At 32.4% G+C, this 26,887-nt stretch overlaps 2 protein-coding genes across 3 annotated transcripts; both read left to right on the forward strand.

The window, feature by feature from the left end:
* Positions 1-5,333: 5,333 nt before the first annotated feature.
* LOC129316465 (uncharacterized) lies at positions 5,334-7,681 on the forward strand. Its single transcript, XM_054960891.1, has 4 exons — positions 5,334-5,526; positions 5,632-6,078; positions 7,281-7,457; positions 7,554-7,681. The coding sequence occupies exons 1-4, from the start codon at positions 5,334-5,336 to the stop codon at positions 7,679-7,681; spliced, it is 945 nt and encodes a 314-aa protein (XP_054816866.1).
* A 784-nt stretch (positions 7,682-8,465) lies between these two features.
* Positions 8,466-26,831, forward strand: LOC129315408 (F-box protein PP2-B11-like). 2 transcript variants are annotated; one of them, XM_054959067.1, is made up of 3 exons: positions 8,466-8,821; positions 17,690-17,808; positions 26,297-26,831. In XM_054959067.1, exons 1-3 carry the CDS (start codon positions 8,819-8,821, stop codon positions 26,526-26,528), a joined length of 354 nt encoding a protein of 117 aa, XP_054815042.1. In that variant the 5' UTR covers positions 8,466-8,818; the 3' UTR covers positions 26,529-26,831. The 2 variants fall into 2 exon arrangements, 1 of the variants encoding a protein (XP_054815042.1); XR_008594485.1 differs by having other exon boundaries at positions 8,468-8,821; positions 17,690-17,828.
* Positions 26,832-26,887: the final 56 nt, after the last annotated feature.

The raw sequence follows: 26,887 nt of genomic DNA on the forward strand, positions 1-26,887 counted from the left end.
TATATTATAATAATAAAAAAAAGGGAGAGAGGGGAGAAGAAATAATAAAAAAAAGATATGGGACCCACTGAATTTTTATAAAACTCACCCGTTTCCTTTCATTTCTTCAATTCTTTTCTTGCGCGCGAGCTGAGGCGGAGAGAAGCGAGTTGCCGGTGCAAAATATCTAAATTTTTAAGGTAAGAGTTTTTAATAGGATATTTAGGGTGTGATTTTAAGCTTTTCAAGACTAAGTAAGTGTTCTAAAAATTTTCTTAGTCATCCTTCTTCTTTGGTTTCTGAGTTTGTAGTGGTAGAAAATTTAAGATCTGGAAGAGGGATGAATTTATGTTGAATAAATATGATTTTTGAGGTTGTCAGTAGTATAATAAATGTTCTAGAGTATAAATTTATTGATGATCTTTGAATCTGTGGCTTATGGATCAATTCTAAACTAGATCTGAAAATATATGTTGATTTATTGAGGTTTAGATGATTATTTGGGATGAGAAATGAATTATTATGGTTATAGGATTATGATTCTAAGCTAGAGACTTAATTTTTAATTTTTGGGTATTTTAGGTACGAATTTATAAAATAAAAAGAAAATTTTGATAATAGAAATTAATTTAGAAGTTGATTTTTAGATTATTAATATTTATTGATAATTAAAAGAGGAGTTAAAATTTTACTTAATAGTATTAACTATAGATTTGTATTAAGATTGAAATTAGGAATTATGTTATATTTTTAATTCTATTATTAGAATTATTTTATTAGTTTCAAAAATTGAAACTAATATTTATAAATAATATGTTATTTTGTAGATTGTATTACTGGTGAAGATTGTGGTGAGAGAGAAATTTTAAGGAATAATTTATTGAAAAAGCCACAAGGTAACCATGCTTTTAATTTATGATTTGTGTTACTTCATGTTAATTGGGTGATTATTGAGAAAATTATAAATTTTGTAATATTATATAATTGTGCAATATTATTATAAATTTATTTAATTATTGTGGGAGGTGTTGGGAGACTTGTTATTGTTGTTGTATTTATGTGCCACGTGGTACGCCCCTATTGGAGCTCAATAGGTGGCTTGTAAGGGCTCGGGCTAATTTACCTTTGGCCGGGTAATTTAGCACCGAGTGAGGGCTACGGCTCGAGGTTAATGGAGGGATATAAGGATGGTTGTTTGTGTGTATTGTAATATTTTATTTTTGTTGGAATTATATTATTTTTAATTCTCACTTAGGAAGCACACACTTAACTGTTTGTATACACTATCATAAATTGGCTTTGGTTACTGGGACTTTTGAGTCTTATTATGTGGTTAACAATTTTCAGGAGAAGAGCCACGAGTGACACGTGGAGGAATCCCAGAGGCTTAGTGGTATAGATCCACTGTCTCTTTTGGGTATTTAATTTATGATTTATAATGTGTTATATTGCCAATATTAGGGCTTTTTGTTTATTGTCAATTATATGAATATATAAATGTAATCATACCTTTCAAACTATTTCTATTTTTGGTACAATTTGGATGACTGTAATTGTAATATTTGGTTTACTTTGGATTGGTTAAAATGGCATGATTATAAGGCCAAATAATTGACTTGTGTTGAAAATTGACTAAATTACTTATTTTACTTATTGGGAGTATAAGGATGGACAAATGTGATTTAGTTTATTTGTTGGGAGTATAAAGATGGACAAATGTAATTTAGTCTAATGGCATGTGGGAGGTAAAAATTTATCTGAAATGCTATAGTATGTGAGTTGAAGCCAATTATAAAATATTTTATATTGAAATTATTGATATAAAAATGTGTTGGGTGGCTGTAACCCAACTATGGTTGAGTTAAATTATTTAAAAAAAAATTTTGGTGTGTTACACATTATGACTAGATGAAACTAATATGGCTCAGACTCTCTCTATGTCCTTTTTTGACAAAATAAAATTGATAATGGATCAATTGAAGTTTCTAAGACTCTGACCAAGACGAATGGATGAAGTAAGCTCAAAGATAAGCCTAGGAGTAGTAAAAAAGTTTCTTCTGCAATGGTAGATGCAGCAGCTTGATCCATTCTTTCTACACCATGGCAGATCATTTCAAGAAGCTGGTTGGCATGAGAGGAATGTAATCGGACAAATGTATGATCGTCTTCTCCATAGCTATCTAGATAAAAGTGGATCACCCACTTATACCTGTTGAACGAAAGTTGTCGTTTAGCAGATGGTTATAGGAGGGATAAATTGGTCATTTCATCAGAAAACATAATTACAAATGAGACCTTTGGGCCCTCAAAATAATTTCAAATTCTATTAGGCCTTGTCTGTAAAATTCTTACTTTTAAGGGCCTTTAGTGCCATTCCCCCTAAAAAGTTTTCTATTTTTTTAGATAGAACAAATAAGTTGCAAAAAAAAAAAGAAAAAATATAAAATATCTTCTAATTTGAATTAGAAGAATATAATATTATTTATAATAATAATTATTATTGAGAATATTAAGTTTAATTAAATCTTTTGAAGATTTATTTTGAAGTATGATATCTTTAGAAGAGTTCATAATTCAAAATAAATATCCTAAATAAAATAATAAAATTCTATTAAAGATATTGGTAGATGAAAATTAATATATATATATATATATATAATATACATAACTTTTCAAATTGATATCTTGCAAGAGGATAATTATCATATCTCTCTTTAGGTGGTAGAGAATGAATTTTATATATTTAATATAAAGTTTGTATATTAAATATTATTTAATTTACGTATGTAATTAAAGTTAAATTAAGGCTTTTCAAAGAGGCCAAAGAGCCCACCTTTATTTAGATAAGGAGGTTAGGCCTTTTAAGGAAAGAAAAACATTAAAGAATAACTTACAAAGAGGGAAAAACTTAATAGAAAAGTAGAAGGCATTTTTCACTAAAGTCACACAATGAACATACGTGTGACTTTTCAGATTGTAAGAAGTAGCTGTAGTTCAAGATAAGGTGCTAGTACACTATTCGTGTTCATTATTCTCATTTGTGTGGATAGCAATAGAGGGTGTTTGTTCAAAGAGTAACACTTGTGATCTGAGTTGTTAAACGAAGATTGGATCTCTCAATCAAATTGGTAAGTTCTATTTGTTTAATTCAATTTAAGCAAAATCAATAGATCCTTTTAGGGTTCTACAAATTTTTTTTTATTCTGCTGCATGGGTGCCCAAAATCCCAATAGAGTGTTCTTATACTAGAAATCATTTACGAACAATCACAAAACAACTCCTTTATTTGTTTATTTGCTCTTCTATTAATATTGTATCCCAAATGTCCTACATTCATCTATATACATTCTTGTCTCAACTAATCTAATTCCTTTCGAGTCAATATAAGACTTAAATTGCTTTTCTCATGTGCATAATGTCCACAGTTATTAAATCCACACAATGATATCATAAAAGACATATATTAGATACTAGCATAAATGTGTTCATGTATCAGGTAATTAAACTTCCTTTCACCCAATATCACTTTGATAATAAACAATTGCTTTTTTAGCACATTACCTTTATACAACATCTATTATAATTATATGATATATGTTAAATAACAAGCACTATAACTTATCTTTATAATATTGTGAAAGGCAAATGACATCAATAAAATGATTATTATAATAATGAAATAGGAATCTAGTCATTTGCTTTTCAATTACAATTCTCAAGTACATGTGGTATAAATTACATAGATACAATGTGTGTTACTCTTGTCTTGTAAGAGCGTATGTTAATTTATTTTTATCATTAATACTATATAAATCAATGTTGTGAAAACTGGACCAAACTGGACGGTCTGACGGTCACCCACTGAGTAAAGCAGTCTGGTTCAACCAATTGAGCTGTTTTAGCTGTTGGATCAGATTGAACCGGTCAGAACTGTCCATTTTTCATTGAACCAAAGTTGACCTGAAACCTAGAGACGGTTCAACATGGGTCAATCCAGGTCAGTTAAAAGATAAAAAATAATTTACTCGTACACGACGTCTCAGACTCTCAGTGTCAGACTCACACTCACACCTCACAGCTCAGTCACGTCTTCAGCTCAGACTCCTCACGTGTTGTCACCTTCACCTGTCTGTCTAATCCAAGACTCAGCACTCAGGAAAATAAAATTAAAAGATAAAGAAAGCATTCACAGTTTCGAACTCGTACCATCTCCAGACCAGAGCTACCCACACGGCCACACCACACCACAGAGACCCACACTGCCAGATGCCATAATGGAGCACGGAGTGATCTTGAGCACTCTCTGTCTGTCTTCTCCAAGTCTTGCCTTCCTTATCTCTCTCTCTCTCTCTCTCTTCTGAGTTCATTATAGTAGATAGAGTCACAAATGACTTGAGCTGAGATTGAGACCTTACTCTCGCTGTCTCGCGATCGTTGCTCGCCTGAGTCCTGACCTCTCACAATCACAGTCACAATCTCACTCTCACACCCTTAGATTAGAGCTTAGAGCCTCAAACTCGTCTCTCAAAGCCTCACCGTCTCTCTAGCCTATGGTCTCGGTGTCTTGCTCTCACCTGATCTGTCTCACACTCACAGTCTCAATCTCACACGATCACACCCTTAGCGCTCAGACTCGTCTCTTGAGTCTCGCCGTCTCACACAGTCGTACCTTTGGTCTCACTCTCACCTTTCTCTGTTTCTCATCTCCATTCTCCAGTCAACTAATCAAGGCATCAAGCCTTCAAATTTGAAATCTCACTCAAATCTCATATTGTACTTTGTTTTTGATTCGTCCTCCTCTCACATCTTGCTCGCCATTCTCAGCCCAGACCCAAATTGCCTCCAGCTCCTCCCAGGTCCTAGCTTCAGCTCGTGCCTCTACCTCTGCGTGATTCTCGTTTTGCTCTAGCTTCTTTGATTCTTGGTGTGCTCTGCTCTCTTTCCAGGTTCGATTTCTAGCTTCTATGTTCTATCTATGTATTTGAGTTTGTATAATGAGCAATATGTATATTGTTTATACGATTCGTCCAGCCATTTATCTATGTATGCTTGTTTGCTTTATTTTTTGTTGCTCTGTTATTTATTGATCTGGAATTCTGGATATGATTTAATTATTCTGAGTATCATCTAATTCCTAGCTCTGCTCTCCTTTTCACATTTTATCTGTGCTTTCAATGTAAATTTAGAAAATGTCATCTGAATAAATATCTAATGCTGCATCTACACAATCTATTAGAGCTAAGTCAGATCCTACATGGGAGCATTGTACTAAAATACCAAATGAAAAGGGTGGCAAACCTCGCTGAAGATGCCTATATTGTGGAAAGGAATTTGGTGGTGGTGGAATACACAGAATGAAACAACACCTTGCTGGGAAAAAAGGAGATGCAATTAGTTGTAAAAGTGTGCCACATGATGTTCGCTATCAATTGGATGAAAACTTGAAAGAAATTGATCAAAAGAGACCAACTAAGAAATTGAGAAAACAAGAAGAGGATAATCCATTGGAAGTAGATGATGGAATTGTGCAAGAAATAATTCCTCCAAGTTTATCTCAATCAGTAAAAAAAAAGGCATCTATAGCTGGAGATAAATTCTTTGCCCCAAGGACAAACTCGGGAGCATAGCTAGGAATTCGAAGTGCATTTGCAGGTAAAGAAGCTTGGTATAAAGCGGATTTAGCTGTGGTTAGGTGGTTGTATGATTGTTGCATTCCTATGAATGCTGTAAATTCTGTTTACTATCAGCCTATGATAGATGCTATTTCAGTTATTGGCCCTGGTTATAAAGGACCAACTTACCATGCCGTGAGAACCAAATTATTACAAGACATGAAAAAGGAGGTGCAATTATTGGTTGATGAATGTAGAAACTTTTGGGCTGAGATTGGATGTACAATAATGGCTGATGGTTGGCAGGATCAAAGAAATAGACAATTGATTAATTTTCTTGTTTACTGCCCTAGAGGAATGGTCTTCATTAGATCTATTGATGCATCGGATATTGTTAAGGATGCTCAAAATCTTTGCAACTTATTCATGGATATGGTTGCTTTTGTTGGTACAGATAATGTTGTCCACTTGGTAACTGATAATGCAGGTAATTATAAAGCTGCTGGAAGGTTATTAAATGATAAGTTTCCTTCTATTTTCTGGTCTCCTTGTGCTGCCTATTGCTTAAATTTAATTTTATCAGATATCGGTAAAATGGAGATTGTTAATAGCTTAGCAACACGTGCATCCATGGTTTCAAAATTCATTTACAACCATGTCTTTTTGCTAGCTTGGTTAAGGAAAAGAGAAGGTTGGACATAAATCATCCGCCCCGGAGCAACACGGTTTGCCACTACTTTTATTGCCTTGAAAAGTATCTATGAGCACAAGCATGATATTCAAGCTTTGATAACAAGCAAGACATTTGTAGAATCTAGATACTACAAGGATTTAAAGGCAAAGGATGTGACAATGATTGTATTAGACAATCAATTCTGGAATAATTGTAAAATTGTTGTTGAAATTGTAAAACCACTTGTGAAATTGTTAAGAATTGTTGATTCTGATGATCGGCCTTCACTTGGCTATGTGTATGATGGCATGTACAGAGCAAAAAGAGCTATAAAGAATACTTTTAAGCACAAAAAATCTCTGTACAAGCTTTACACAATTGTTATTAAGAGAAGGTGGGATTCTTAACTTCGACAAAATCTTCATGCAGCAGCATATCTCTTCAATCCTGCTTTCCTTTATGATAAGGAAAACTTTTCTAGAAAGCCAGAGGTTATGCAAGGATATCTTAATGTGATAGATAGAAAAATTTCTTCTAATAAGACCAAGTTTTTGTTAGAAGGCACACAATACCAAGAAAGGTGTCGGAGCTTTAGTCATCCATTGGCTTTAGAATTTGCAAAAACCATGCGACCTGGTAAACTTTATACTTTTATCTTTGATAGTTATTGTTTTTATCTTTAAAATAAATTCTAATAACTTACTTTTTCTCATGATAGATGAATGGTGGAAACATTTTGTGAGCAGCTATCCAAATGTTAAAGACTTGGTTGTTAAGATATTAGGCCAAACTATATCTTCCTTGGGCTGTGAAAGGAATTGGAATGTCTTTGAAAGAATACACTCCAAGAAAAGGAATAAGTTGGAGCATGAAAGATTGAATGATCTTGTCTATATTCATTATAATTTTCGATTAAGGAATAGATTAATTAGTCAAAATTTTTTTTCATTTCTAGCTATAAAAAATAAGTTATATGAATCCTTATACTTTGTTACTATCATGTGTTTTTATTAAAGTTGCTAACAAGAAGAAAGCTTTGGACCCTGTTGATTATGAAAGTATTGATAAGATTGAGTATTGGGTAATGGAAGAAGATGATTGTTCTTTACTCAATATTGATGAGATAGAACGAGATCTCATTTATGATGACACAGTGCTATCAAAAGCTATCGTTCATCAAGAGTATGAGGAAGGTTCGGTATTCTTTACTCAATGTTTTCACTTTTTTTATCACTTATCATGTGATTTTCATTAATTTGATTATATCCATTAAATGTTTGTTTGTGAAGATAATCAGCAAAGAGGCAACGTGGCAGATGGTGAAGCCATTGGTGGACTTGATTTACAATTATTTTCTCAAGAGGATGTTGATAGCTTTAGTAAAGATGTTGATGCTTTTGAGCCTGCCCATGCTTAGATCAACCAAGATCTCCCAATATTTGATAAGCTATGAAAATTTAAACTTATAATGTTGTGAACTTTGCAATGATATGTTTGAGATATATTTTAGATTTGTGGTATCTTTGTTTGAAACTTTGATCAATTAGAACATATTTGACACATATATTTTGGATTTATGATATCATTGTTTGAAATTTTGAGCAATTAGAATATGTTATGCAATGTGAATTTGTGGTGTTGCTTGATATATTATTGTCTTTTTTAGGTTAAATTAATGTCTTGTTTATAAATATATATAGATATATATACATATAAATATTATTTTTTATTTAAATTTTATGTCACCGGTTCGACTGCCGATCTAACTGGTTGAGTTGTGAGAACTGTGACCTGCTACTTTTTTCTGTTCAATGTTCGGTTCGAATTTCAAAACATTGATATAGATTTAAGTCTAGAGACATACAATAACTAAACTCAATTTTTTTTACTCATCTCACACAACATCAATCTCATTTATTGTCTTGGCTAAAAAATTATTGATTGAGAATCCATAATTCGATTCGATCAAGTGAAATTTTTTCTAACTTGCTCCACAAGCTCCGAGGCACGTTGTTCCTCCCGCTCATAAGGTACACAAACAGTATAGGTTCTGACATAGTCTGATCTTTTATTTCATCTACACTGTTCTTTTTCACGCGGTCATATACTTCAAAAAATGAAAAAAAATATATGGTTGCGTTTTTTTCGCGGGTCACTGTCGTGCTCTATAAAGTCTTTATGTAGGGACAGGGACGATGGAAAAGTTAAATGGGCACAGCAACACGGCTTTCATTTCACCGTTTGAAAAATTTAGAGTGAGAAAGGTTGAGAGAGGGGGGAGGAGGAGATCCTGTTGACGGACATAACTGTTTTGCCGAAGGAGTGTTTGTGCAAAATCGTTTCACGCACAACTCCGAAGGATGCATGCCGGACATCTGCTGTGTGTTGGACCCTGAAAGAATCTGCAGATTCCGATGACACGTGGGAAGCTTTTCTGCCGTCCGATTGGCAACACTTGGTGGCTCAATCGTCTACTCCCAACTTGACTTCTCTACCCAAGAAACAACTCTACCATCATCTTTCTGACCATCCACTCCTTTTGGCCGATCGCACCATGGTATGACCAGAGATCTCATTTTAATTAATTTACTCTGATTTTCACTTGCTTCATTTTGATCTGTCTTGCTCAAAAGCACCGAAGCACTACTGTACCGATGAAATTTTAATTTATTGATTCTCATAAAATTAGGAGAAAATAATATGCGTTTTCATCAATTTTAAATCAAGTCCATGTAATTTGTTTTGTTTTAATTTAAGTTCTTATAATTTAATCGATTAAATTTGTTAACCCTTAAATTTTAAAATTATTAATGGATAATTAACTTTTTCGAAACAAAAAATACTTTTTTTATAGAAACTTTGATTTAATAACTTTCTCAAAAAAATGTGAAAATATCTAAATGATTAAAATTTGATCGTTTTCATTCCTAGAGTAACGCTGGCCAAAAAAAAAAAAAATTACTAGAGCACCGAATCATTTTTTTTTTCTTTTGATTAAGTTATATATACTCATAAATAAATAATTCACCATTATATGAGACTTAACTATAATTAACCTTTTTCGATGGTACTAGAGTGCCATTCTCTGGTAGTGAAATAACAAAATAATTGATAGCATGTTCAGGGACGGAACCAGCGGAGAAATTAGGGGGCCAATTTTTTAATTCATATATATATATATATATATATATTGATTTTTTAGCAATCCTCCAAGATCATTTAAGGTTTTTTTAATTCTTTTATAATAATTTATTTTTTTAAATAATTTTGTAACTTAAAATTATCAGAGAATTAATTATACTTCCTCTCTTTAAAAATATAAGACATTTTTAATCGAATTTTACTTTAATAAAGTTGTTAACTACTTTCAAACTAACCATTTCTTTTCATATTTATGTCTATTAAATACTCTATAAAGTCATTATCAATATGAGTACTTTTTTTAAAAAAAATAATGATTACACTTTGAAAGTTTAAAAATGCCTTATATTTTTTAACATTCAACTTCTTAAAAAATGCTTTACATTTTTGAACGGAGGGAGTATATAATTATATTACACTTCAATTTTTTTAACAGATGTACATATTTTATATATTGATTTTTTTATAGAATTGCATATCTTTTTGTCCTAATCTTCAATGTGTCATGGATATAACAATGTATTTAAAATATGAAATTTTTATATATTATTTATATTTTAACTTGTAGTTAATATAATAGATATAAAAAATGTTCAATTTTCTTTTAAAAAAATATATTCTCAATTTTCATTATAATTAATGGATTTGTTCCATATATGAAATGGGACTAAAATTTACAAGTTAGTATCATTTTATTTTAGGAGTGAATCAACAACAACAACAACAATAAATACTTTGTCCTATCCTATAATGTTTATGCTATATATGTGCGTGTGTGTGTATAAAAATTATTTTTTTAAATAAATTGATTTTGGTTAAGAGAACTCTCCCCCGTGCCCTCATTATCTTGGGGGATAATCTCTGTTGTGGTCAGAACCTATTTCTTATGTTATAAAAAAAAATAAGTAGATAATTATATTGTTTATAAATTACTTTGTATAAAAGACATACAATTAATTACTCGTTTTTCAATGTTATTCTTTCAGAATCTCTTATAAATAGAGTAAGAAGCTATGTAGGAGAGAGAAAATGTTTTAAAGATGATACATTTAATTAAGAATAGTAAACATAAGAATTTATTTCTCTATTTTTTTTATAATACCAATAATTTAAATACATCTTCTTGATTCTAATAAAGTAATTACAAATCACTTGGAAGAAGTATGTGAAAACTATATATATACGTAGCATGTTGCAACACATCGATCATTGGGAAGGATAGTGCCATGTACCAGACTTTGTTAGGTACAAGGTGAGAGGGAGATGGTGGAATATCAAACTTTGTTAGGTACAAGGTGGTTCCACCACACTGAGCAGTTGTAGTATGCATGAATTTTTTAGTAATAGTAAAATAATAAATAATTGATGGCATGTGCAGGGACAAAACCTGTAATATATGACCTGACATTAGCAATAATCACTGCATAATCATAACATACAATGGTAATTAAGAGTCTTTAATTCTTCCTGAGCTTACTGCATTCGCAGAAGGATTAAATCAGATAATGTTTGAAATACAACTGAAAATCTTTGGGATTCTAAGAAAAATAGTACAAATATGTAGTTTAAGTTCAAACTTATTGATATTAAAAGTTATGGGACACATGGTAGACAAAAACAATTAAAACATAAGCGAACGAGGTCAAAATTATCATTTTAACACATTGTGACACATATCCGCGGTGCACATGCCTTATCATGATGACATTTTGCTGTCATGATAGCTTTTCAGGGCAAGCTTTTGATGTGCGCCATTTTTACATTCTAGATTCAATTGGAGTGATTCAAGTGTGCATGTAAAGCTTATTCGATAATTAGACTAATGGTATAAGTTTCATTCCAATTTGATATGATATGAGAATTTTAGACACCTGCATGCCATAAGTCAAATTTTAAAACGATTTTTAAACATCCAAGTCCCTAAGACTTAAAACTTATACTATTAAATCAAGTCACTTATACTATTAAATCAAGTCCAATGGACTGTTTATGCACCTGATTAAATAGTTAAATAGACAATAATATATCAAAACTAAGATTTAGCTACTCTATACCTCAAATTCACACAAACAGGGTCCTTACATAAAATTTTTCAAATTTTATCCTAGGCCAAATCTGTGCAACTTATAACATACAACCCACGTCATTTTACACAAACACCAATAGCTCACACTTATATCCGTATTTTAGCCTTTGCCACCAGTATCATAACAAAATTCACCTTGAGCTAAAATACCCAAAATTTACACAATATACAAGTGCAATACTATTATTCAAGCATTCATATCACACCTCACATGACACACAAATAATCACATCTTGCAATTATAATAAAAAATTAGCCTTTATCACAAGTGATGTAACAAATGTACACTATGGGTTAATTTTATCATATATTCTCATATAACTACATGCAAGACCCAGTTTCACCACGCCCATACAACACGCTCTTACATGTCATAGCATACAACTTGACAAGAGTGTCAAAATGTATCATGCATGCATAACTCAAATACATGAATTCCTATTTGGCAACCTTAGCTTTATATACATTGATATACAAAAACTCTAATAATGAAGGACATCGCACCAGTAGTCTAACTACTCCTTGTCCTGTTCTTTCCCTCGTCCTCCGTTCGTCTCAAAACCTAAAAAATATAAAACCACAGGGTGAGACAATGTCTCAATAACAAGAAAATCATATAATCTATTAACATGTACAATCATAAACAAGTAGTAGAATGGCATAATAAAAATGTGATATAATACAACATAATATATAGGCCTAGTATAAATTCATAACATATAACACAAATACCATATGCTTGATCCCATTTCCAACCAAACCTTTATGTCTCCCTGACTGAATCCGTAGGTTATCACATAAGATCAATTCTTAGTGAAATTGTCCTAAGTTCACCTTCAATGGAGGGAACAAATTCACCGAACACTTTTAGGTTAATTTAGAACCTCACCGATCCACTGAACCTCTTCAGTGAATACGAAGCCAAGATAAGCTGTACCGGGTGTCCCAGCTGGCAGCATAACCATATGGATTTTTATTACGTCTTCAACTAGGGTGAACTTCAACCCTTATTCGATCACGCAATTTTCCCCAATGCAACTCTTTGCATTTTTTTCTACATAATCAATATAAATCTCACATATCCAATGCTAACCAAATTTGCCTTATTTATTTAGTTCGATAAATCTATTTTCAAAAACATTTTATCAAACCTTAGCATACCAATCCAATTATGAGCAATTTTTGTCATAAAATCCTTAGCACACTCTACTAATTTCTAAAAGCAATTATTACATTTGTAAATAAATATTTTTTGCAAATAACTATACAAGTCGATAAACTATATGATTCACTAGTTACCTCAACTGGTTTTTACCGAAAGGTTTACCTGTAGATCAAACGTAAACTCCGACGTTACTATAGCCTTGGAATCACTCCAAGATATCAAAATATGTAATTAGAAGTACTATATATCAATTCATTAATTTAACACAAGTGACCACTCGTTAAATTAACTTAATTTAGCTACTCAACAATTCAAATCTCTGCCATTGAGCTAGTCAAAGCTTTTACACCCTCATATTATCTTAATTTATCATATACAAGGTTAATTCATACTTAATTTCAGCTCACACAACTCTAACAGTCCTAAATTCACCTAGGGTTCATCCAAAACCCAATGCCCCGGCACTTATAAGCTTCAAATTAACACTTATTGAACTCAAAGAAGCTTAAATCAAACTCTCACAATTACATGCAAGGCCTAGAGTTTGAGTATAATCCCCCTCCAACTTAGAACACAACCACCCTTTCTCTAGAATTCAAGAAAACCAAGGTGAATAGATAGAGAAAATTGTTAGGAAGCTTACTTCAATGATTGGAGGTCCAAACAAACCTCTAACCTTGCCCAAATCAAAGCCCTAATAGAGCCTTCATCTTCCTCCTATGTGCCCTAAGCTTTCCCTACCTTTTCCTTTCTTTTTTTTTTTGATCATTTTCACCTCTTTATTCGGAGTCTGTGCCAGGTGCCATGGCATGTGATGCAGGGAGCAAAAGTGCCCCCCCCATTCAGACTTGGTTTGATCCAACTTTTACCCTAGCTTGATCTTGAGGCTATTTGTAACACTTGCTCCAAGTGTTATTCAAAAATCACCCAAGTTAAATAAACTAAGTGTGGCTAAGGAGTTGACCCTAAAACCAACTTGGAAAGCAAATCATTTAAATCACCAAATAATCTACACAATAGCAAAGTGCACATTTTAATTAATTTTTTTTAGAAAAGTCTGAAGAATTACAGTATAGTGCATAGAAGCAAATTAGGCAAATAGAAGCATTTCATTGCTGTCATGACAGCCCTCGTTGACAAACTCCTGGGAGGTGCCGATTCATCGTTTGACTTCCGATTGAAATGATTTTAAAGCTCACATATTATTTTTAATGTGTATTAATAGTGTTCCAAATTTTAAAAAGATTCAATGGTTGGATTAAAATTTGGACACGTTATAAATTTGGACATTTTTGCGCTGTCATGATTGCACCTCTAGACTAACTTTTGGAGTACACTATTTCATCATCCGACCTTTGATCAGAGTGATTCTAGAGCTCACTTGTCACTTTCAAAGAGTACTACTAGTGTACCAAATTTTAAAAAGATCTAACGGACGGATTAAAATTTATGTGTGTTCCAATATCAACACTGTTACTGTCATGATAGCAATTTAATGCTGTCATGACAGCACTTCCAGACCAAATTCTAAAATGCATCGTTTTTCCATCCGGTGTCCAATCAACGTAAATCTTGAGCAGTCAAAGCTAACTCCTTCCCAGAGCCAACCCGACTTACTCTTCATGTGAGGGTTATCTTGGCTTAGGCACTCAACCTCATACTTCATATGCCGGATTTCATCTCCCACTGAGAGGTGTCGAACACTCAATCCACTAACTACTTTAGTGTATTGAGCTCACAATACAAAAGGCAATATTGAGTACCGATGGTGAGTCACAAAATATTACAAGACCACATCTCCTTATTGGTGAACTCCTGTCAAGATCATGCCTCTTGCTCTTTTCTACTTTTCCCGAGTATTGACCACTTCAATATTATAAAGTAGTATAACATTCATAATTCATCCCTTAAGTGGTTCCTTAGCCTATCTAAGGTGCCAAATCTAGTTACACTTTCCTAAGTGTAACTCCTTTTTATGATTACAATGTATGCTAATAATCTTATTTCATAAATAACATCATTATGAAGTAGATAGTACACATAGATGTATTATTATTAAAGTAATACCCTATAAATTCTTCTAAAATATATTTTATTTGCATTCAATTATTTAAAACGTGTAATGCATGCTAGATAATATTATCTACTCAAAAATAGTTAAATAAAGCAATAAGAAATGTAAATTTTCCCGTTACCTCAACCCTTTTGTACTAAAAGGGTTCTCCTTGTGCAAAAATGAGACTTGGCTTGTCCTTTAACTTCCAAACAAATTCCACCAACAATCTCTACAACATATAAGTGATCCACATCATTTATGAAAAATAGTATTAAAGAAGACTATAACTCATACTGCACAACTTGGGTCAATGAGTTATAATCCATCCCAATGGTCCATATGTTAAACTAACCATTCACATAGTATCACTTAACCATCAAAATCATGTATTAGCCACCACTAGGCTAATTTCCAAACCATACAATTTTTAATTAACCAAAAAAATTCACTTAGTGTATTACCAACTTTCATAATTAGCTCTTATAATAAAAATTAAAGCTTAATTTAAATCTTATTGGATTCAAATATTACAATTATAACTAAATAAATAGGCTCAAACCATCTAGGAGCAAGATCCAATCTATTAGGGTTTAATTTGTGCTCACTCAAAACTGCTTTCTTCATTCAATTTCTCACTCAAAACATTACAACACTATATATAAACTCAAAATAATCTTGAAAGGACCCAAAGAAACTAAAGCTTATAAGAACAAATCCTTTGAGATCAAAATCTAGAAATTCTCTCTTACAAAAATTGAAGAAAATCAAGAGGAAGGAAGAGGATTGAAGTAGGGGTTTTACTTATCGTGTAGCCGAGCTTGCAATGCTTGCAAAGCCTCTTGGATGTCCTCTCTTCCTCCTCTCTTTTCCTCCTCTCACTCTCTCATTCTCTTGTTCGTTTCTTTCCTTTTGTTTTCTTGTTTCATTTTTTTTTTTGCGTGTTGTTTTCCTCTTTAAACTAATCTTAAAACATTTTGGGAAAAATTACAAGAAAGGGTCTACCATTTTTTATTATAGCACAAAAGTCTAGGTCAACTTTAGTAATTTTTTTAATAATTAAAAATAAAATAAAATCAAACTTTTGCATAGTAAAATTCAAACTTTGACTTCTATCAAATTATTTTTAACTTTAATTTAATTAAAGATATTTTATTTTGAAATAACCTCGAGTCTTAAAAATTTCAAGATGTTACACTATTCATGATCCAAATATTAATTAGCAATTCAGAAATTTGATTAAATTAATCAATTAATCACTTAATTTATTAATTACTCTTTAATTAAAAATTAACTTTAAATTTAAAACTCAGGATGTTACAGAACTAGCAAAGAAATTAATGAAGTCAATTTTTTAATTTATATATATTAATATATTGATTTTTTAGCAATTCTCCACCATTATTTAAGGTTTTTTTTACAATAATTGTTTTTAAAATAATTTTGTAATTTAAATTATCAGAGAATAAATTATATATAATTATATTAAACTTCAATTTTTTAAAACAGATGTGCATATTTTATATATTTAATTTTTTTATACAATTAGCATAATTTTTGTCCTAATCTTCAATATGTCATACATATAACCATTTATGTTATTTATATTTTAACTTGTAGTTATTATATATATATATATATGTTTAATTTTCTTAAAGAATATATTCTCAATTTTCATATAAATAATGGATTTGTTCTATATATGAAAAGGATCTAAAATTTACAATTAAGTATCATTCTTAAAAAAAAATACTTTGTCCTATTCTATAATATGTGTGTATAAATTAATTTTTAGAATAAATTAATTTTTGGTTGAAAGAAGTCTACTCTTTGCCCTCAATACCTCGAGAGGCTATCTTTGTTATCGCTAAAACCTATTTCTCATGTTATAAAAAAAGAATAAATTGATCATTATATTGTTCTCTCTTTATGTGTGTGTGAGAGAAGAAGGATGGAGGGGTGTTAGAATTTTTTGGTACAAGGTGATTCTACCACTGAGCAATGCATGCATTTAGAAGTTTAGAGTGATTTAAATGTTGAGGATTATTTGCACAAAGCCATAGGCAAAAGTGCTTCTTTTAATCCTCTAATTTTATATAATTTACTCATCTCTTAGTAATTTTGAGTTCTTCAATGTTGGAGCATCCTTTCTTGGTCTTTATACTTTGCTCAACCTTTGATGCATACATAGTATAGATAATCTATTTTTCTGGTCCTTAACGGCCACTCTCTCTCTTCTTAAACAACCTTGTAACCAATACCATACTTACAAACCAAGTGGTCAGTCCAATTCACTCTTAACAATATGCATGATATAAATATTATAATGAAATATAATTAACTATATATATCATGCAAATTTTTTCTCAACTATTTGACATTTTTAATTCTTCCTTGTAAGCCCTTTTCCAGCCAGGAAAAATGGCTTATAAAAAATCATATATGGTATACTTATACCTATAATCACATATCGTGGTTTTTCAATTCACTCCATGTCAAGATTTATTTCCTTTGCAGCTCTCATTGTCTAGTATTCCAACTAGATATGGGTCTTGCTCACATGAAATATTCCAAGTTAAGTCACAGTGCATATATAATTTATGAAGATCAGTATGGCTTTCTATAGATTATGTACATTGATATTGATAGTATATGTAGCACTATTGCCTTGTTTATATCATGGTAGAAAAACATATATTAATGATAATTGTTTTCCTAAACTTTTTTATTTTAAGCAAAGTTTTCCTAAACTTATTATTAACTTTTAGATAAGATCTCGTTAAATCATTCCTCAAAAAGCTGGTAACTTGAACTTCCCAAACTAAATCAGTCCTATAATAATAATCAAGAGTGTTGATTTAATTTCTTCAATTTTGTGAAAGTCAAACGATTTGACCACTTCTAGTTTTTTTTATCTTATATGTTTTCATCTCTAATTACTTTCATGTAAATTAATACTATTTTCATGTTGTTGGAGCAGAGTTTTTCTCTGGATAAGGAGAGTGGAAAGAAGTGTTATATGATAGGTGCAAGAGGACTTGGGGTTCTTTGGGGACCTGATCTTAGGTATTGGAATTACCATTCTGCTCAAGAGTCCAGGTATGCTTTCAAGAGTCCAGGTATGCTTTCAAAAAAACTCATATAGCACTGGTGACACTTTAAGTTTTGTTATAGTGGGTCTATGCCAATTGGTTTACTTTTCATCAACAGGCTTCAATTTGGTCTTGTAGTTTAAATGGAAAAAAACGTTACCTTCCTTTAATTTATTAATTAGAATGATTTTATTTTGCAAAACTCACATTATTCATACAACAAGCAGCCAATCCCACTAAGTGAAATTGGTTACAAGAATCACATAATGCTAGTGTCCTTCATCAACAATTAGTACTTTAGATATATCTTTTCCCAATAAATTTCATTTGATAACCTCAGGTCTTGTTCAGTTGCTAGAAAGGAATATATTGAAAAAAATAAAAGAAAAAACTATAATGATCAAACTTTGGAGGGGAATAAGTGAACCTTATTCATAAGGGATAAGGGTAATTTTAATTTATGGGGTTGAAATCAGATTCATGAGATTTTTGGAGGATGTAATAATTTTCGTATTTGTGGTATATAGTATGAGTTTTATCTTACTTATCATGAGGGAGAAGGGTACAACAACAAGAACAAGAAGCCTTATTCCATTAGGTGGGGTAGGTTACATAGATTATATGATGTCATTGTGTTCTATCATTTATTAAGTTTTTGAAATATTGTTAATTAAAAGGTCTTACTCAACAACCTGCAAAAGTGTTCTCTTCGGTCCTCCTCTACCCTTCTTGACAGGGCTTAAAGTCATCTGTTCACTCTGCTCACAGGTGCCTCCCATGGTCTTCTTTATACATGTCCGAACCACCTCAAATGATTTTCTATTTTTCCTTTAATAGGTGCCACGCCTACTTTCTCCTATATTCGCTCATTTCAAATTTTATCTTTACATGTATATCCACACATCTATCTTAACATTCTCATATCTGCTACTCTAATTTTATGCTCTTGCTGTCCCGTCAAAGCCCAACATTCACTACCATATAAAATTGTTTGTCTTATAGCAGTTCGATAAAACTTTCCTTTAAGCTTATCAGGTACTTTATGATTGTAGATAACTCTTTTAACCTTTCTCCAATTAACCACTCGCTTGTATCCTATGTGTAATATCTCCATCAATTTTTCCATTTTTGTTGAATAATCGCTTCCAAATATCTAAACTTTTTCCACTTGAAGTATGGTATGATCACTCAATTTTACTTCCAAGTTATCACTCACTGACCCCTTATCAAAATTACAATGTAAATATTCTGTTTTAATTCTATTCAAGCGAAACCTTTTGACTCCAATGTCTTTCTCTATAACTCAAGTTTACAATTTATCTCTTCTCTTGTCTTTGTAATAAGAACTATATACATCTGCAAAAAGTATGCATTTAGAAATTTCCTCTTGAATATGCTCAGTCAAAACATCTAAGGTTAGATCAAACAAATAAGCACTCAAAGATGATCCTTGAGGCAGCCCAATCTTTATAGAAAAATCTCTTATTTCACCATCACCACCAAAGCGTTCTTATAGTAGTTGATGCCCCCTTATACATGTCTATAGGCAAACCCGGACACCTTTATTTTCCATGACTTCCAAAGTCCAAAGTATTTCTCTCAGTATACGATCATAAATTTTTTTCAAATCAATGAAAACCATATGTAAATTTTTAGCTTTCCATCAATATTTTTTCATTAATCCCCTTAGTAGATAAATCACTTCTGTAGTTGCCCTCCCTGACATGAAACCGAATTGATTTTTAGAAATACCAGTTTCTAATCTCAACTTATGCTCAATTACTCTTTTCTATAATTTTATAGTATGACTCATGAGTTTAATCCCTTTATAGTTAACACAATTATGACTATCTCCTTTATTTTATAAATAGGAAATAAGGTGCTTCTCCTCCAATTGTCTAGCATTCTCTTGATTGTAAGATCTCATTAAATAACTTAGTTAACCACTGTACCCTCTACATCCAAACATTTTCACGTTTCAATAGGGATACAATCAGGTCTATGCTCTATTATTTGCCATTTTCTTAAGAGCTTCTCTCACTTCCCAAACCTGTATTTTTCGATAAAATGACAAATTTTGCTCTCTTTCAAAGTTACTAAATCTTCCAAGTTAATTGACGAACCCCCATCATTATTGAAAAGTTTAGAGAAGTATATCTCCCATTTGTCTTTAATATTATTATCTGTGACCAAAACATTTCATCTTCATCCTTTATATACCTTACTTGTTCCAAATCTCTTGATTTTTTTTTCTTATTTTGGCAATTTTATATAAATTTTTCATTCTCCATCTTTGTCCCAAGACTATTATAAAACCCTTCAAATGCTTTAGAATGAGCTTCACTCATGGCCTTCTTAGTTTCCCTTTTAGCCATACAATATCATTTCAAATTTTCATTATTATTGCACAAATAGATGGCTTTGAAACACTCTTTGTACTTGATTTTTTCCTGCATGCTATCATTCCACCATCAAGACTCCTTATCTCTTGGACCAAAACCTCTTGATTCTTCTAAAACTTCTTTTGCGACCTTCCTTACCTTCACAGCCAAGTCTTCCCACAAGGTATTAGCACTTTCTCGAGACTCCCAAATTCCTTTGACCAAGAGATTTCTCTTGAAATTCTCTTCTTTTTACCTTTTAATTGCCACCATCTAATCATTGGAGTTATTACTTGTTGTCGATGCTTTTGGTTTTTACTCATAATACACACATCAAGGACAAGGACCCGGTGTTGTGTCGTAACAGCTTCTCAAGAATCACCTTACAATTTTTACAAAGTCTTCTATCCGCACTCCTTATCAAAAAGAAATCAATCATTTACTTTGAAGCTCTCCACTTTTATAAGTGATGAGATGCTCATCTCTCCTCTTGAAACAAGTATTAGCAATCTTGAAATCATATGCCAAAGAGAAATCAAGGATATTGTTCTTCATTATTTTGTTCCCTAAAACCCAAACCACCATGTACCCTCATATAATGATTTGCCTCCCTCCCAACATGTCCCATTAAAGTCTTTGTGTAATAAAAATCTTTTCATTATTGTATGCTTTCGATCAACCCTCCAAGTCTTTCCCAAATAACTCTTTAAGAATGGCTTCTGTCCCAACTTGAGGTGCATAAGCGCTAATAATATTGATAGTCTCTCTGTTTGATGATCATTTTTAGGGAAATAATTTGGTCTCCAATTCTGTTTACCTCTACCATTTCTTATCAACAATGATACCACCCCATTGCGTGCGTTTACTTTCTTAGTATACCAAAGATTGAAACCTTGGATATCCTTAGCTTGTTCACCCACCCCATTTAGTTTCCTACAGCACCAAGATATTAATTTTTCTTTGAATCATAACTCCTACCACCTCTATAGGCTTACAGTCAAGGTCCCAACATTCCATAACCAAGTCTGATTTTACTCACATGGACTAACTTCTTTAGCTGCGCTCGTCCAGAATAAAGCGGTAGCCCTTGCTCATTTAACAGTACATCTGGGGCATTGATGCAGCGGCCCTAACTCACTTATCATAGTACTTGAGTCATACAACATGTTACTTACGGGCAACAACCTAGCGTTAGCAAAAAAATGTCTATTATCTATATCCATGTGAGATTCAACAAAGTTTTACGTTGGCTGTTGAGAGCTTAACACAACCCCTCCCTTATCTTGGCTGGGGACCGGTTTATAACATAGGCAGAGTTAGGGAGAAGGGTAATTTAATAAATTCATTTTTATTTCAATTCTTTTAATTTATTCCATTCACATTCTTTTTGGCAACCAAATAGGAGTCATTCTTGGCCATCATCTACCTTTCTTTATAGGACTAAAGACCTTATGTTGAACCCTAGCTTATTGTCGATGCTAAGGAAAAATATTTTTTTAATATAAGTCACTAGATAATTATTCATCAAGGGATCTCTCATATGATTTTGCAATAAATTTTTCACAAACTTCATGATAAAAAAGGCTCTTTCTACCATTGTTGTGGCAGTTGGTAATATTATTGCTTACTTTAAGAGAGTATAAACTAAAGGATAAACTATATGTCTTCTTGTTTCCACTAATATTTTTGCGAGACTACCAATTCCTTTTAATGATGTAAATTCATTATTGCTTCGCATGTCAATGATTTAAGTCTCAAGTTGATTATCAAGAGTCATTAAATTAGAGGAAGATAACTCACATAGATAGAACTTGAAAAATTCAATTAACCTTTCCATATCAAAATTTTGGGTTAAATTTTTTTGGCCTTCAACTGAATATATTTAAAAACTTCTTTGGAACCTAAATATCTTTAAAGGGATGCAAAGTAGTGAAACGTATAACCCTTTTTTATAATTTTCTTGAGTCCAAGGGGTGCATTTGGCCCCTGAACTAATTGTAGTGTCGCCCATGGTGGGAGATGAAGCCCATAATGAGTTATTCCAAGGTAATTGGCAACGTAACAAGTTTGACAAGAAAGTAATTAGGTGTATTTTTGTCAGTTATATTGAAAATTGAAAAAGGCTAGCGTTGCTATGATCCTACAGCTGGAAAATGCCATCTCTTGAGGAATTTTGTATTTGATGAAGCATCAACATGGTGGACACTAGAATATGTGCCACTTCCTTATTCCAAAAAAGTAGAAGAATAATTGCAAGAAAAGTTTAAAGATAAGACAGATGAAATACAACAAAGTTATAAAAGTGTAGCAAAGTCTTCTTCATTAGAAAATCCATGGAAGACTAGTGTTTATCAAAGAACAAAGCCATATGATCACCCAGTTATAGAAATATTGGAGGATTGACCACCTATAGAGGCATCAATACTAGAATTGAGAAGATCAAGCAAGTCAAAAATCCAAAGTATGCCAATGTTTCTTTGGTAGAAGAATAAAAAGAGCCAGTATCACTTGAAAAAGTATTTTGTAACCTCTTCTAATATCTACATGATATTAGAAGAGGTTAACCTATTTACCACCTCACATCATGGAAATCAAAGAAAACATTAATTTTTTTAAATTGCTTGGGAACCCAAGACTTCTCTCTAAAACCATTTGAAATTCATCCATATCAATTAATACATAATGGATGACTAATGAATCTAGAAGTCAACTTCTTAGCTCTAATTGACATCTCAAGTCCAGTCACTAATGTAACCTTTAGAAATACGTGATCACCCGCCAGAGATTCTAACACCCGACGACATCTATTTGTATAACTCTTCTATCTATTCTGGGCTGTTAACCATTTTTGCCTTATCAACTCAATCTTCTGAGTCATCTGATCCACAATATCTGGTTCCAACATGCTCCTCTCACTCAATTATGTCTAGTATAGAGGTGATTTACATTTCCTCTCGTAAAATGCCTCACATGATGCCATTGGAATATTAGAGTGGTAACTGTTGTTGTAAGCAAATTCAGCCAAAAGAAGATGGCTGTCCCAACTACCTCTCAACTCTGGCACACAAGCTCTCAACATGTCTTTCAGATTTTGTATAGTCCGCTTCGTCTAACCATCTAAGGATGATAAGCCATACTAAATCTCAACTCAATACCAATTGCTTGTTGCAAAGCTCCCTAGAACATATATGTAAATTTTAGATCTCAATTAGAGACTATATTCTCTCAGTATACCATGTAGCCTCACAACTTCTCTAATGTAAATTTTTGCCAACTTTTCTAAGAATTTCTAATTCGAATAGCCAGAAAGTGAGCTGACTTTTGTGGTCGATCACAACTACCCAACTGGCATCATGCCCTGCCTGAGTCCTGGTAAACCAGATATGAATTCTATGGAATGCTATCCCATTTTTACTTAGGGATATCCAATTTTTTTAACATACTCGCTAGTCTTGTGCTCTATTTTAACTTTCTGATAGGTCAAACATTGAGACAAACTATATCACGTCCCTCTTGATGCCTGGCCACCACCAATGGCGCTTCATATTATACACTCTTGGATGAATAGTGTACTTACTGCAATGAGCTTCATTCAAAGTCACTTTTCTCAAATTTGCATCATTGGATACGCAAATTTTGTCCCGGTATACTACAAACACATCATCATTGAAGTAAAATCTCCTGTCCATTTCTACTCAACTTCTTCTTGAACCCGAAGAAGACACTCGTCTTCTAGTTGTGCCATCCTCAATTCCCTCCAGAACTCATTACTAATTACCATAGAATAGGCACCAACTAATGCCTCTAATGGTGCATCTTGCTACAAATCTAGGAAAGATTACATCAATCTATGCTCTTATACCATCAAACTTGCGACACGTAAAGTCTTGCTACTCAATGCATCTGCAACCATCAAACTAATGCCTTTATTGGGTATGATTTCAAAGAAAGAAGTCAAGGAAGAAATTAGTAATGAGGGGGAGTGTGTTAAATGTCATAGCAAATTTTTTCACGGTCCATTAAACTCAAAGCCAAGTGAGTAGAAAAAGTGAGAAGAAAAGAATGCATTTAATCAACAAGTAAAAGAAAAAGAAAGAAAAGTAAAAATATATTTTATAAAATATAATCAACTCGGACAGCAAGTAGAATACATTTCCTCCTCTCCAAGAAATGGGCAAGTACTTTGGGCAATGGGCAGCATTGGTGTCTTTCTTTCTTCTTGTTTTTTTTTTTTTATTTGAATAGTACCAGGATGCTTCATTTAAAACGGACAAAAAACAAAGAGCACCGCAGCAAAAACGAGAAGAGCAACTAAAAGAAACACATAAAAAGAGACCTAACAGCCACACAAAACTAAAAATCAAGTGGGAGGTCATATAGTTTAAACTCATCAGGTGGGAGCTCAGTTCCTCCATCTAGTAGAAATAGGTGTCTTTTTTTTTTAATTGAATAATATCAGGAAGCTTCATTCAAAAAGATTAAAAAAAAAAAGAGCACTACAGAAAAACGAGAAAATCAACTAAAAGAGACAAAAAAAAAAAAAAGCCCCAACAGCCACCCAAAACTAACAATCAGGTGGGAGCTCAGCTCCTCCATCTTGTATAAACAGGTGTCTTTTTTTTTTTATTGAATAATATCAGGAGGCTTCATTCAAAAATATAAAAAAAAACAAAGGCACTACAGCAAAACAAGAAAATCAACTTGAAGAAACACAAAAAAAGAACACAACAGCCACCCAGAACTAACATCAGGTGGTGGAGGTCATACAATTTAAACTCAGAAGGAAGACTATAGGCCAAATTCGCTAGGTAGTCGGCCCACCTATTACCCTCTCTACAAAAAATTAAATTCAATAGTCCATTGTCTACACAGTAATCTCCTCATAGAATCAATGATCGATACTGAAGAAAGGATGATAACAATAGTGTCTTTGGTAAGTCATTTTATAAGGAAAAATAAAAGCAAGAATGACAAGTGTAGTTTAAAGGGAGAAAAGGAGTGGTGTGAAGAGAGAAGTTTGGGTAAGGAAGTAGGAAAAAGGAGAAGACAGAAGAAGACAAAGAGAGAGGAAGAAAAAGAGAAGTGACGTGAAGGAGTGTAAGTCATTTTATAAGGAAAAATAAAGGCAAGAAAGACTAGGTGTAGTTTAAAGGGAGAAAGGAGTGGTGAAGAAGAGTAGTTTGGGTAAGGAAGTAGGAAAAAAGGAGAAGACAGAAGACAGAAGAGGAAAGAAAAAGGGGAGAGTGACGTGAAGAAGGAGTGAAAGAGAGGAAAAAGTTTGTAATTTGGTGTATTTGTAAATTGATTTAAAATTTCTTTTTCACTCAAGTCCTTCTTTTCATTTCTTTAAATGTCTTGAGCATTTTCCGCACATAGACCCTACAATGTCATCGTCTAACAATAATGTTGGATTTATTAGCGATGTTTCTAAGGAACCTCCCTTGTATATCTTTAATATTTTTAGTCATTAGAGATAATAATGTCAATAGAAAAATAATCTAAATTTTATATGGTATCATATCTTCTATCAAATTCAAAATGATCCAAAATTTGACCCACTTTAAGGAGACAAAGTCCTTCATATACCGTTATTATCAGTTATTACACTTTGGCCTTGAAAAATCATGTAGTCATATATGTGAATTGAAATAAATTATTCTCCAAACCTATTAGGCTGTTAAAGCTCAATTAGTTGGGCTGAATGATATATTTGAAACCCACACCTCCTTTTTAAGTGGACTTGCATTAGTAATATGCAGAGTATACATTTGAATCCAAAAGAGTTAAAAGTCTAGCTAGATTGAGAGATCTGAACAAATGTACTAAGAATATGATTCAACCCCACTAGAATGGGAGGAGAAATTCAAATTATTATATTAGTTTAAAGGGACAATATCAATAAAGAATTTCTGAAAGATTTTATATCTAGTAAGGACTTGGACGGATTGAATAGTTGTTAAAATATTGATTTACTTGTTGATTATTAATGTTTACTTCTTAGCTGTCTTTTTATGGTTTAATTTCTTCCAAGGTCCTTTACTGATATTCTCCCTAGTTTCTAAAGGTTTAGTATTTGGTGATATAATATTAATAATATCTTGCATGGATTTACAGATTTCCTGAAGTAGCGGAGCTCAATCAAGTGTGGTGGTTTGAGGTGAAAGGAGCTTTTAACACTAAACTCCTGTCCTCAAAAACAACATATGATGTGTTCTTCATCTTTCAATTTGGAAGCGAAATATTGGGATTCGCAGATACATTCATAAATTTTAGCCTCAATGAAAGTGGTATGTGTAAAGTCTCAAGGACAAGTAGTAGTCCTATACCCTCCAAGAATTGGTGTTAAGCAAAGAGAAGATAGGTGGCTCGAAATTAAGGTCGGAGAGTTTTACACTGAAATGAAGAAGATGATGATGGCTTACTGGAGTTTAAAATATGGAGAGTTTAATGACCATACACGAGAAAAAAGGCATTTTGGTTGAAGGATTTGAGTTTCGGCCTAAAAGACTTGAATAGAAGTAAATAGCATGCATTCCTTTTATATATGTTATAATCTTAGTGTGTTTTATTGGGTTGGAAACTTTGGAATTCATTGTGTAAACTTGATTTTCAGACCATTTTCATTTATATCAAATGTAACTTTTGGCCAGTACGTAAGCAATTTTTAACTTCAATGTGCATGTGAGATCTCTTATACTTACAAGA

Source organism: Prosopis cineraria, unplaced genomic scaffold (genome assembly GCF_029017545.1).
Source record: "Prosopis cineraria cultivar Desert tree isolate PC_DT_omini unplaced genomic scaffold, ASM2901754v1 PC7, whole genome shotgun sequence".
Lineage (NCBI taxonomy): Eukaryota > Viridiplantae > Streptophyta > Magnoliopsida > Fabales > Fabaceae > Prosopis > Prosopis cineraria.

What these genes read in the sequence shown, in the direction of transcription:
- LOC129316465 (XM_054960891.1), top strand. Translation starts at nt 5,334, where the DNA reads ATGAAACAACACCTTGCTGGGAAAAAAGGAGATGCAATTAGTTGTAAA. An exon ending in CTTGGTAACTGATAATGCAG is followed by an intron (nt 6,079 to 7,280) that starts GTAATTATAAAG and finishes TTTTTATTAAAG; the next exon opens with TTGCTAACAAGAAGAAAGCT. An exon ending in TCATCAAGAGTATGAGGAAG is followed by an intron (nt 7,458 to 7,553) that starts GTTCGGTATTCT and finishes TTGTTTGTGAAG; the next exon opens with ATAATCAGCAAAGAGGCAAC.
- LOC129315408 (XM_054959067.1), top strand. An exon ending in CATTCTGCTCAAGAGTCCAG is followed by an intron (nt 17,809 to 26,296) that starts GTATGCTTTCAA and finishes ATGGATTTACAG; the next exon opens with ATTTCCTGAAGTAGCGGAGC.